Here is a 13,838-nt window from a genome sequence, read left to right as displayed (position 1 = left end):
AGTGCATTTGGTGAAATTAAAATAAGACAAGAGGTTTTACTGGCAGGTGAGTTTACAGCTTCAGTGGGAATAACTTAATTTCAAATGGATTATATTAACATTTGCTCCCATTGCTGTTTTTAACCTTCATTCTCCAGTACGAATGCACTGAAAAGGCACTGAGACAAGAAAAGACCAAGACTTTTGTCAAGACTGAAACAAGACCAAGACTGAGATAAGACCAAAACCATAAAAATCTGTTTTAACAACCATGACATGGTTAAAGTTAAAGAACATTCTCTCTTTAATTTTAGTTTTTTACTTTTTATACATTTGATGGACAAAAACAATGTGTCTGCAACTCTTTCCAAAGCACAACATGCAGAAATCTCAAATCTTAACAAATTTGTTCAACTGAACTCTTATAAGTGTTTAGAGGTATTTTGGTAACACTTTACTTGAAGTTTTATGCATAAGGCTGACATTAGGCTGTCATTATTTGTCATTACCATTAATAAGGTGTCATGAAGGCAGTCATTAAGTGTTGTTGACACCTTTGGAGCTATGTTGGCATGTTTTGGGTTAGGTGGAGGGATCAAGGAAGGGTTAGGGTAACAAACGCCACTTAATGACAGCCTTCATGACACCTTATTAATGCTAATGACAGATGTCATTTTATAATAATGACAGCGTAATGTCATCCTTATGTATAAATCTTCAAGTAAAGTGTTTCCAGAGCTTCTGACTAGAAATAAGATGGAGTGATGTGTTGCATTGTGCAGGTGTTTGACACATTGATGGAGAACAATTAGTGAACGCCAAATGTTTTCAGTCAAATGACAAAATTAATTAATCAGGAACAAGTGTTTCTCCTTATTATCACAATAATGAAGTTCAAAAATAGTAGACCGATTGATTCCCATTATTTGATGTGGACATCGCAATTACATTGGTAACCCAGATGTATTGTTTTGAGTGCAATAGCACATGCTAATTTACAACACCTGTCCACAGGAGGCTTTTTAAAAGTAACAGAAATAATAAGGTAAAGAATACATTTGCACGGCACAAAACATTACAAAAAGAAAAGCAATATTAAGTTTTGCTGTTTTTACAGAGAAAGTTGATTGACCAAAAGAAGTCCTGCATCTTGGGACATGGCAGTTCCCGAGGGTGGAGGCTCGTGTGGTGGATCAGTGCAGGTCCGTAGTCCGGCCAGTTCGAGACAAGACCAAGACCTTCAAAATGTGGTCTTGAGAACGGTCTACAGTACAATAACACTTTTTTTTTATCTAAAGAGAATAATCTTTTTGAAAGAATCTCTTTTTAAAAAAACACCAAATTATTCCAGGTGTTTAAATACAATATTTTAACTGAATAAAGATTCCACTAAAAAAACTCATGTATGCTTACTTTTCTCTGCACTCACATTGCTACATTATTCCCCTCTCCACCCCTTTCTTTCCTTCTATATTCATTGCCCTCTCCTCTCCACCCCTTTATGCATCTATCTCCAAGGCCCGTGTAGCTCCGCAGGGACCCGCCATCTAAAGCCTGGCCGGTAATCCTCTCAGGATATTGAAATGCCAATCCTTCTTCCTTTCTGACCCGCACCTCCACCCCATCTTTACAGCCCTCACCACATCCCTGTCTTCTTTCGCTGCTTCAGCTAAAGGGCTTTGGATGTGCCACTGGGGGCATTCAACCTGAGCCGTGCTTCAATCACACACCCACACTAACAGGAAAACACACAAATGTTAGACCAGGCCGAGGCATGATGTCATTACTGCACCTAACACATAAATCAAGCATGGACCAATGGGCCGAGTCTTTGGCACGGACACACACGGACACACATACACACAAAGCAGGCTCTCACGCACATACATCTGTGCTTCCCTAATCCACAGCTGGATAAGGGGACCCATGAGCCTTGGGCAAAAATGATCCCACATTTACACAGCCCATGCCCCATCTCCTCACGCAACTACAGCCTCCATTCACCTCCTCCTCCCATCATCCACTCATCCCTGACACACTATGCAAACCCCCCCCCATCCCCTTGGTAGCCTGGAAAGGCCTGATAAAACCCCATATGTCTGGGAAATGTCCAGCTTCTCCTGTGCATGAGCCTGGTTCAATAAGACAGTTTTAAGGAATATAATTTGTATTCATCTTAAAGGAGCATTATTATGAAAAAAATCACTTTATAATGGTTTTGCTGCAATGATATACATTCCTTTAGCCTCATTCAGAAGGTCAAAGTTGAAAAAGTTTAGTTTTTTGGCCCCATATGAGTCATAAGGAGGAAACTCCTCCTCCTGACAATCCTGTCTCCTCCTATCCTACATAAGAATGTGAGCTCGTGCCTCTCAAACTACCTCACAGGTAAAACAAACATAGCAATATTACAGTTAATATGACCGTTACTATTTTTACGTTCAGTATATAGATAATTCAGTATACAGGTCAACCGAAGAGCGCTCACAACAGTTTCACTTTTAGTAGCCATTATACCACCTTGTGTCGCCTCTATGGGATGATCTGACGTGTTTGCGGCCCAATGCGACGCAGCGGTCGGACAAAACAATGGACTATTTCTGTGGTTAGAAGAGGTGAGGCGGCGTAAGAAGGAAGACTGTTTATGAAGTAGCGTGTATGTTCATGCCTACTCATGCATATGCATGAAGGCCCAAAAACCAGCCTGTTTTTCGGAACACTCTGAAAGTGACTTTTTGGGAAAATAAACCTCAAATACTATGCTGTTGTGGTTCTTAGACCAAATGGAGATAGGTGGAAAAATAGCATAATACTGGACCTTTAGGTGTTACAGTATCAAAAATGCTGATTCCAAGAGTAACCGTTAAAGACTATTTAGGCATTTATAGTACACATAAGAGATTTCTTTCTTCTTGGTGTGTTGGTTCTACAGCCAAAGCAAAGTTATACCTCTCCCTCTCTCCCAACAAAGACACCGTGGCTTTACTCTCGAGGGAAAAAGTACCCACGACTCATATTCTTACGGTGATCATATGGCAAACAAACTGGTTGCAGACAGGGACAGGACGAGGAGTGATAGAAATGACTTTCTACCAAATAATAGTGTCTTATTGAGGGAGTAGGAGAGGAAGTGGTAGGAAATGAGGAAGGAAATCGAGGATTAAAAAAAAGATGATGGAGGGACACGAGGAGAGGAAGGAGGTGAAGAAGAAAAGGCACAAAGTAATAAAGAGATGATGAGGTAGCAAGTGAGGGGGGAAAAAGTGAGTGTGTGAGTTCAGTAAAGTAGTTCTGCTCCAAGGTCTCTATGGCAGTATTTACAAAAAGGTCATTGAGTTTTTGTCAAACATCGAAGCTGCTCACCCACTGCAGACAAGAATAGGACTGGAATGGTCATGCACTCCTCTAATGGTGCTGCACTTTAAAAATCAGATCAAGACACAGCAAGCAATGAGCGGTAGAACATTATACGAATCAGTACATGCTTGTTTTATAAGCACGTGTTCGTATTTTAGGGTTAACAGTTACAACCAAGTAACTGTTAAGTGGGAAGTACTGAGAAAAACTCTAAGAAAATGTAGTATCGAGAATCAAATGAAATCTTTTGGTTGGTTTGCCAACTACGTAATTAGTGAGGATGGAGGAGGCATCCTCACTATTATTATCTGTTTTTTCTTCCGTCTGCGTTAACTCCTCCTACACCGTTTGTCCGATTTGAACAAATAAGCTATCAAAAAATTCAGAAAGTTCCTGAGATTTATGCTTTTATAATTTTCACTCATTTCTATTGGAAATTTCAACCCCTTCATCCAGCCATTCTTGAACCAATTTTGACCATTCAACCTTTAACATGTTCAGCTACACCTTCAACCCATTTCAACATTTTTCAACTTTTAAACCGCTTCAAATTTCCACCTTTTTCAACCTCATTGCTAATTTTCAGCTAATGCTAGGTTCGTGTTAATGCTAGGCTAATGCCATTGCTAGGCTTATGCTAATACTAGGCCCATGCTAATGCTAGGCTATTGCTAATGCTATGCTAATGCTAACCCTCAGCTAATGTTAATGCTAGGCGAATACCAATGCTTAGCTATTGCTAATTCGAATGCTAGTTAATGCTAAGCTAATGCAGTGCGGCATGGGCGAGCACCTGCATTTTCTTCAGGAAATGCAAATATTCTAGTTACATTTTTATTTATTCATTGAGCATAGGCATATCACATACATTATATGTGTACATAGACACATACACATACATATACACAATCACAACCCCAAACATCTACACTAACCTAGACATGCTCAATGGGAGAGGAAGAAGTACAACTCCTTTTATTTCCCCTCCGTTCTCACTCAGAACTCTCCAAGTAATCAAAGAAAAAAAGGCTTCCATCTTATCAAAGACAATGTTGCATCTTTGAAAAAACTTGCAAGGAAATATAAAATCATGAAGAAAGCAAACACTTTTCCAATGTCTTACAAACAAACCTTTAAAGAAGACTCATCTCCTGGAGAGGGAGAGAAAGCTGACCACAGATGACTCTACTGGCCTCGAGTAAAAACACGTTATTAAAAGCTAAGCACCACAGGCAAAGGCAGAGGTAAAAAGATATGACACCGGGATTTGCTGCTGCTGTAAAATTTATTCTAAAGCTTTGTCTCACACACACACGCTCACGAAATATCAGCTCAAATCCTTTCCAAGACAGAGAGTTCTCCTAAGACACAACAAAAGCACTCTAAACCTTTTGTCCAATCCCTCCTGGATGACACGGCCAAAAAAAAAAGAAAAGGCAATTCACAACCTCAAGCCTATATTAAGCCACAGACGGACAGGATGACGCAGGTAAGTTGGGTTAAAGGTCTGTGACAATCAACATTACAATCACTAAGGCTTTGTCTTTCTTTCATACGACGTTTGTGATTTTGGTCTAAATGAAATGACTGAAGATGCAACTTGTTGGTTGACGTTTTGGTAGCAGCAGCAAAGGATGTGGAAAGTTTTATCCTACAATAAAACCAAAAGGATTGCCACACTAGAAAACTTGAGATTTGTTACAGGGGGGAGAAATGTTGACATGGGCTACAAACTTTTACAAGTCCTCAGTGCCGTCGTGCAATGATTATAACATACTGTATATCAGATTACAAATTAGAATTGAAAGTGGAGATCTTATTCTTCAGTTTTGACTTGGGCAGTTGATAAGGATGTCTCTCTGCTAGTCTGAGCTACACAAATACATGTGTATTTAGGTAAAATTACTAAATTGGGGTCAATTCTACCATATCTACTTATTTTTAAAAGCAAAACTTGAAACTGACAAAATTAAGTAATGCTTTACTTTTTGATCAGCATGCTTTGCAGTGTCAAACAGGATTTTTAGAAAATGTAGGGATCATAATTCAAGATTTTGTCATCCTTTAATACATTACCCTTAGTAATATTTGATTACAGTTGTTCACGAGTGAAGGTCGGATGGAGCGTGAGATCGATAGACAGATTGGTGTGGCGTCAGCAGTGATGCGGTCGCTGCATCGTACTATTGTGTTGAAGAGGGAGCTGAGTCTCTCACCCACCAGTGTCATAGGTGGTGGTGGTACACTCTGTACTTTGTGCCAGTCCAAACAGAGACAGACAGACAAGCACTCACACTCCTACAGGCAATCTGGATACTCCAGAAACCCAACACATTTTTTTGGATGGTGGGAGGAGAGTACGTGGGAAAATCCCACTCAAGCACAGTTAGAAATGGCAAACTTCACCCAGAAAGGACCCAAGTGACCCCCCAGGGTTTGAACTTTAACGCAGATGTGTTAACCACTGCACCACCGTGCTACCCAGTTAGAAATCAGATGCCTGCTAATCCTGTCTCCAACTGTATAGATAGTTTAGACCTCCAGATGTTACACTTATGTAATTTTTCAGCTGGGGAACTAGGCTACATGGAAAAGCTCACATTTATCACACAGACCTAAATCCGCCAATTCCACATATCCCTAACATATAGATTTAAACAGAACCATGTGTTAATATTAGTAGGTTATTATGCATTAAAAAATACCTTCAGGATTATTTTACTGGTCATAATAGAAATAATAATGCAATATTTCTCATCCACATTAATGCAACCACTGTTGTTCTACTAGTAACTGTAATGCACCGAGTAGGCCTATTGATTTTTGAGTGAGATGTGATTAAACTTTAACTTTTCAACTCAAACAAGAAAACAATCATGATGTAGGCACTTATACGTGAATTATTGTTAAGAAAACAACAATGGTGTCTATTAGCCGCTTGCTAACTACTAATTCTGCTTTTGGCTCTATGAATAAAACAAATATAATATTTTACCCCAACCTCTAAAGTATCAGAGTTTCTGGAAAAGCACTTTTAAATTAAATATGTTAATATTATAAAACAATAAACAAATTTGAGTGACAAAGAACACTTTTTGATCATGTAAAGCACATTGAGTTGCCTTGTGTATGAAATGCACTAAATACATAAGTTTGCTTTGCCTTGCCTAAATATGCATGCATGCAAATTTAGTCAGCTCAGCTTCTCAGTGTGAGAAATGCCACATGTGCCATGTGAGTGTGTTCATACAGTATATTGAATTGCTAAAGACTTAAGAGCCCTGATAAATAGGCTTTACATGATCAGGATTTTTGGGCCGATCACCGATCAGCAACCCGATCATATGAACTCAGGTTGTTTTTTTAGGTACTGACCAAATTCCTTTGGTCCTACCTGATACAGATTCTCAGAAAATCAAACTGTACCATGTTTGGGGACCTAAACGCAGCCTTGTGACTGTGGGGGAGTGGAAGAGTTGAAGAATTTCCATGTTGGACCTGTGTGGGTGCGTGGCCCTTTAACCACAAATTAATCCCTAGTCGCTCGACCACTGGGCGGAGTGAGGGAGCGTGTGAGATCGGAGCAGATCGATTAAATGCCGTTTTTATTGATTGGCAAAATAAACGTTGCAGCTGTTGAATGAAACCGGAGTCCCGTGACTGCTGTGAAGCAACTACAAGAAAGTTGGAGATGAAGCTGCAGAAGCAGACCACACTGGAACTATGTGAAGCCTCCATCAGCATTAGCATTAGTGGAGCAAAGACAAATTTGCTTATAGTCCATATTCACAGGTGCACGTCGGAGGTGGGGCACACACACGCTTCTATATGCACTAGCTGAAACGGACAGTTTAGTCTATGGTATGAAAGTAAAAGTTAACAGGAAAATAAACAAAACAAGCGCGCACAGACAGACAGACAGACAGACAGACAGACAGACAGACAGACAGACAGACAGACAGACAGACAGACAGACAGACAGACAGACAGACAGACAGACAGACAGACAGACAGACAGACAGACAGACAGACAGACAGACAGACAGACAGACAGACAGACAGACAGACAGACAGACAGACAGACAGACAGACAGACAGACAGACAGACAGACAGACAGACAGACAGACAGACAGACAGACAGACAGACAGACAGACAGACAGACAGACAGACAGACAGACAGACAGACAGACAGACAGACAGACAGACAGACAGACAGACAGACAGACAGACAGACAGACAGACAGACAGACAGACAGACAGACAGACAGACAGACAGACAGACAGACAGACAGACAGACAGACAGACAGACAGACAGACAGACAGACAGACAGACAGACAGACAGACAGACAGACAGACAGACAGACAGACAGACAGACAGACAGACAGACAGACAGACACACAGACAGACAGACAGACAGACACACACACACACACACACACACACACACACACACACACACACACACACACACACACACACACACACACACACACACACACACACACACACACACACACACACACACACACACACACACACACACACACACACACACACACACACGCTGCCCCTGCTTTCAGAGCCAGTAGACTGGAGAAGAAGTCCGGCGTTCAGCCGTTTCGCTCTAACTGAGACATTTTTGCCATTTGCTCATAGGTTTTCACCTTTATTCAGAAATGTGAGTGAAATAAAGCCATGTCATGTAAAGACACCAACTCTTTGGTGTATACTTAATGTTTTCGCTCAAAGATCTTTTGCATAGCGTCATGTGTACTTAATAACAGGACTCACTGGGCAGGCTTGTAGACACGTTGACCTGAGTGTAGAACCTCTTGTTGGGCATCAGCTCCGACACGCCGTTCAAGGCCTCCACGGTGAACGTGTAGTTGGTGTTTGGAGGCAGATTGACCACCGTCACCGTCCTTTCCACCAAGCCCACCTGCTGTGGGACGAAGCCCACGTTGGCCCCGCATGGCTCGCACTGCCTCCCACTGCATCTTCTACACCCAATGCTGTAGGTCAGATCCACTCGACCTCCAGTATCGGATGGAGGCGACCACTCCAAGATTAAGGTGGACTGTTTTAGGGTGTAGACCAGGTCTCGAGGAGGAGATGGAGGCCCTGTTTAAAAAAAAGAATACCGAAAAAATTAGCAAGAGTTGGATTATGGACATGACGTCCACAAACATTTCCACAGACACAGGCCTTTCTTGCTATACGTGGACTATGCACTTAGGACCACTAGGAGGCCCTAAAGATGAGTGCTTGACTTTGTCTGTGGAAAATTAAAGTTGCCTGTCAATCTCTAATTTATTTAAAAATAAATGTGGGATATAAATATACAAGTTTTGCTTTTGAGGTGTAATTAAGTCAAAATCGCTGGACCCCAAATTCCTGACAGGCAACCATTTGTGCAGGGGTCACCAAAGCGGTGCCCGCGTGGACCATATGAGGTGCCCTCATGAGCACTAGTCTACGAAAATCTGATTTACTTTCCAGAACTCAAACTCACAAAGACAAATGCATATGAAAGATGTAGTTAGTACTTAGTATAGTTAAACACTGCTAATAAAGTTTTAATATTAAATTAATCATTTTTAAATGTCTATTTTCACTGAAACACTGTGACAAATGCTGCAGATGTGGTGTATGATCATTGTTATATTATATATGATATAATAAATAAGATCTATTTTTAAAAATACAAGGTGGATTTTCTGTAAAACGTAATGGAAATGAAACAATTTAATGCATTAGGAGAAAAAAAGTGTCGCATGTACTTGAAACCTCAACATCTCCTACCTTTTATGTTAATGCTTATTATCTTACCCTGTAATTAAAGGATTTAAGGAGTGATTTTCTCACTGGTTGCCATTCAAACTCTACAGTACCTATGAAGTACAGTTTCAGAAAGGTTGGTGACTCCTGCTTTAGCCTCTTCCTGTTAGAGAGGATACTCAGAAAATGGCATGAAATCACTTTAAAGGAGTTAATAATAATTAATAAAACAAGAAGAAGAAAACCGATGAGGAAAAACAGTCTCAAATTAAACATAACATGTTGGAATTTGTGTTGGATGGGGGTCAAATGCAGAGCTATATTGTTAGCTAGCGAAGCTAAGCTGTGTTGACGCTAGTTAGCTGTAATTAGCATGCTCAGACACCCAGCATTAGTTTGCTTCATGAGTTAAGTTAGCTAAACTGAAATTACCATGTGACTTTGGGTTGTCAGACGGCATCTTGTATATGGCCTCCACAAAATTAGCAACGGAAATAAATTTACATGAAAAACTAACTTAACGTTTAATAATTGTATTTATGTATTTATCTAACCACAGGTTTCTTGATGTTTCTACTTGTGAAGGAGTTCTGTCCAAAAGGCTGAACTGATACTACATAGATTGAACAAAACGTAAATAAGTAGCCATTTTAGGTGAGTTGCAACATCAAATGTCACAGAACAAATTAGTGGATTATATTGAAACCATAACATTCAGTCCCACCAGGATGAAGCAAAAATCCACCAAATGCAGCCAATCATTGTGATTTTGGCAAATCACTAAAACCTTTGAACCACCATCATGTTCCACTCATCATCGAGTACTTTATCAGGCTCAATTGTTTTTGTGCAATCACAAAGTGAGCACATTTACAGGGAAATATCACAGCTAAGGAGGACAAATTTGATTAATACTTCAAAATGAACGAAATTCAATGAACAGGGTAATTTGTATGTAAAAATCTGTTTATTGCATTTTTTTATTTTTATTTTTTTTTGCTGTTTTCTTGTTTGTTTTTTTAAAAAAAAAAAAAAAAAAAAAAAAAAAAGAAAGGTCACAAAAACATATTATTGAATGGAAATAAAAAAAGCTGCAGCTTCTCCTACACATTTTCCTAAAAAGCTCAGTGGACCTTGAACTTTTTAGAATACAAAAATGACCAAAAACTCAGCAATGATGATGTTTTAACATTAATATAGTGGTTTTAAAAGGTTATACGCTTGTATCATAACCAAGTATCCCTCAATCCCTGTTTCATCCGTGCATGTGATGCTACACACAAATGATGGAGTGAGAATTACACTGGGATTACATGCAGGCAGTTTGCACATCCACCTTAAATAATCCTGTGTTATCCTGGATTTGGTAAAAAGAAACAATTGTTTTGATGAGAACTGGTAGGTCATCTGACGTGAACATCTTTCACTGTAGGTCACCTGACAAATAGGGGTTTGTGGTTTCTATGTGAAAGTTAATTTAGATAGAAACAGAGGATGGATTAATGCTTCTAAAGGCAAAATAAATACTATGGAATGGCTCCGACAGTAAAAACATTGCTCGTAAGCTTCTTAGATGAAAAAAATAATCCACCTTGTGACTTGTTTTGGACAACAACAAAAAAATCAGCTCTTGCATGAGTCCGCTTGTTAGTTTTGGTTCAACATGATCCGCTTTGACATCTAATGTCAGGCAAATCTCGTTCAAAACACAGGCTGTGATCCAAGCTGCGTCCTTCGCACAATTTCTGGGAGGAAGCTTTAGGTAAAATATGTCAACATTGGAAAGTCCCCCCAGTTTAGACTAAAAAAAACAAAAAAAAAATAGTAAATTCATTGATGCTTCGCGTCCTGAGCCTGAGAGAAAATAATTTGCACAGTCTGAGACAGTTTGCACAAAAAATGTCAAAGATGTGGATTATTCACATTTAAAATGATAAATGTGGCAATAAAACTAAAAAACTGTGTCCGTTTGAAAAACACGTGTGAAACTCAAGGCCTCAGGGGGCCAATTCTGGTCCTTTAGAGCATCCAGTTTGTCCTGCAGGAGAAAGTAAAAATGACAGAGAAAACGTGAATTATTTTGTAAACAGTATTTGCAGGGGGCTCACAGTTTTCCCAGTGCTAATATTGCATGATTACAATAATTTTTTATCACAAACTTTTGAAAAAAAACTCAAAATCTTTTAATTTTCCTCAAATTATTATTTAACATTTTCCTTAACTAAATAGAAACGGGTCATAAATCTAGGAAATGTAAAGTGAAGACCCTGATGGGACTGATATCTGTCACTTATTGGTTGGATATTGTTTCTTACATATTTTGTATTTTATGTATACGTACAAGTGCAAACTATAGGGCAAAATATATTTAAACCTGCCTTTTCCTGCTTAAAAACGGTGATAATATCACATGATGGCAGTTACAATTTTATGTCTTAAACCTCAAAATTCTTACAAAATATTTTTATTTTACTCGAATTATTACATAATATTTTGCTTAAATAAACAGAAATTGGTCACAAATCTAAGAAATTTAAAGTGAAGGCCCAGATAAGACTGATATCTGTCACTTATTGCTTGGATGTTGTCAGTTTCTTACATATTTTGTATTTTATGTACACATACAAGTTGAAATTGCTTGTTTTCCTGCATAAAAACTGTGGCCCTCTTGAGATCAAACTGCTTCGTAAATTGGCCCCCCGGACTAAAATGAGTTTGCCCCCCCCGATTGAAAAGCTTAACATGCAAATACATACAAGTGAAGTGGAACAAGGCCGACTCACAGACTTAATCTAATCATTTGTCTTGTAGCTGTGTGAATGGGACTCCATTAAGGCCCATGCATTTTTGATGTGTTCTTTAATGTGTGTGCATGTGCTGTGGCGATGAATAAGTGAAGACGTGCTTCTACGGGGCCGACTGCAGAGGACGTCACTCTGTCCAGCTCGTGTTCTTCTCTCAGATGCACAACGGGCACATAGTTACATAAGGCCAGAGATTATACATACACACACACACACACACACACACACACACATGCCCTCAGTACTCACAGCTGGGCCTGTTATTCTCCCTCTACTGCCATGCCTAGTTGTCTTATGTGTTACTTATTCACTGCTGACATTTTATAATCCCAGTGCTTTGTAAACACGTATATTGAACCTTTTGCTTCAGTTCCCGCAGGTACCAGGTAGCTCGCATGGACCATGTGAGACGCCCTCAGGCCTGTTCTAACAGGAGAACTATAGTTTCTAATGAGCTCAGACTAAAATCTGATTTATTTCATAAAGAAAATACCCATGACAGGCATTGTCGAGTTAAAAACTGCTGAACTTGATACATTTTTGTCATAAATTAACCATCTTCACTGAAACATTGTGACAAATGTGCTCAAGTATCGCAGATAGGATTAGTACCAAGATTTTGTGTGAGATTTTAAATTTACATCTCTATATATGTGAGATATCGTGATAATTGTGTTTGGTTTAAACACATTACAAATAAATATACATATATATATATACACACACATCAGGGAGTGAAATTCATAATAACTTACGTTCTAGTTTTCTGCAATCATAGAAAATCAGAGGCCCTACAGATAATTCCTGCAATTGATCTGTAACTGTTAAATATACAGTATACATGAAATAACTCATGACTCTTCAGGGATCAAATACAGAGCAGTTTAATCTCAATTTGGCCGCTAATTTTAGGCAGGAGAACAAGCAACTTTAACATTATTGTGCCCTATAAATATATGTAAAGTAATGGAAGTTACAGAAAATATCCAGTCTTTTAACTTCCTTGAGTTTGTGACCAATTTGGGAACAATTTGTGAAATAATTTTCATAAAATTGCAGGATTTTTTGAAAGAAAGATTTACTTTTCAACAATTTGCGATTAAAAATGACTGCACTGATGAAAGTGTGGGAAAACTATGCGCCCTGGAATACATTGTGGATATTCAATGAACTTATGTATTTGGAAGGGTTGAGATACCTAAGACTGAAATACTTGGTATTTTTACTCAATGATTCATTTTTTGTGTCATTTAGACTTTATCCTGAGGGCCAAATTTGATGCTCTAAAGGGCCGGATTTGGCACCGGGCCTCGTGTTTGACACATAAAGCACATAAATTGATGAGATCAGTTATAAAACATATTACTAAGCTAAATCTGAGTGCTTATGTGTGTAATTATTTTATCACAGCGGGGCCACTATAATGTCATAGGATCTGATCCGAGCTCAATATTATCATCGTTCATGTAAATTTAGAATAATAATCAATCTGAGCATTGATACGGGAAAGAGCAAATGGTTTTGCCACTTTTGTTGTCGTTTTATGTATTTTCGTTGTTTTGTGTGTTTCGTTGTGTTTTTGGAGTCTTTTTTTTTATTTTCTGTATATTTTTCGGTCCTTTTGTGTATTTTTGTACAGTTTTTTGAGTTATGAGTATTTTTCTGTCATTTTTCAATGTTTTTGGCACGATTTTGTGCATAACATTTTGTGGCTGCTTAAAATTGGACTGAGGGGCGCAGTGGTCTCTGTCTATGCTCCAACCTTGTATAGCCAAACACATAACATGACTTTGTTGTAAATTGCGCTATACAAATAAAGTTGAATTGAATTGAATGTAAGTTTGAGAAAACTGAATTTGTATTGTTATTTTGGATGTCTAGATTGGTTTGTGGTGAAAGTGTTTCCACTGTTGAA

At 38.8% G+C, this 13,838-nt stretch overlaps 1 protein-coding gene across 2 annotated transcripts in view; it reads right to left on the bottom strand.

Moving 5' to 3' along the window:
• epha10 (EPH receptor A10) overlaps positions 1-13,838 on the bottom strand; it is a 204,785-nt gene that overhangs the window by 56,327 nt on the left and 134,620 nt on the right. For both annotated transcript variants that reach the window (XM_028460918.1, XM_028460919.1), the window contains exon 5: positions 8,133-8,462. In XM_028460918.1, coding sequence (XP_028316719.1) covers positions 8,133-8,462 — 330 coding nt within the window. The remainder of the gene's footprint in view (positions 1-8,132; positions 8,463-13,838) is intronic.

Source organism: Gouania willdenowi, chromosome 11, assembly GCF_900634775.1.
Source record: "Gouania willdenowi chromosome 11, fGouWil2.1, whole genome shotgun sequence".
In the NCBI taxonomy this organism is placed as follows: Eukaryota; Metazoa; Chordata; class Actinopteri; order Blenniiformes; family Gobiesocidae; genus Gouania; species Gouania willdenowi.
Note: the sequence above shows the minus strand (reverse complement) of the source record. Positions and strands in the feature narration are given on the sequence as shown.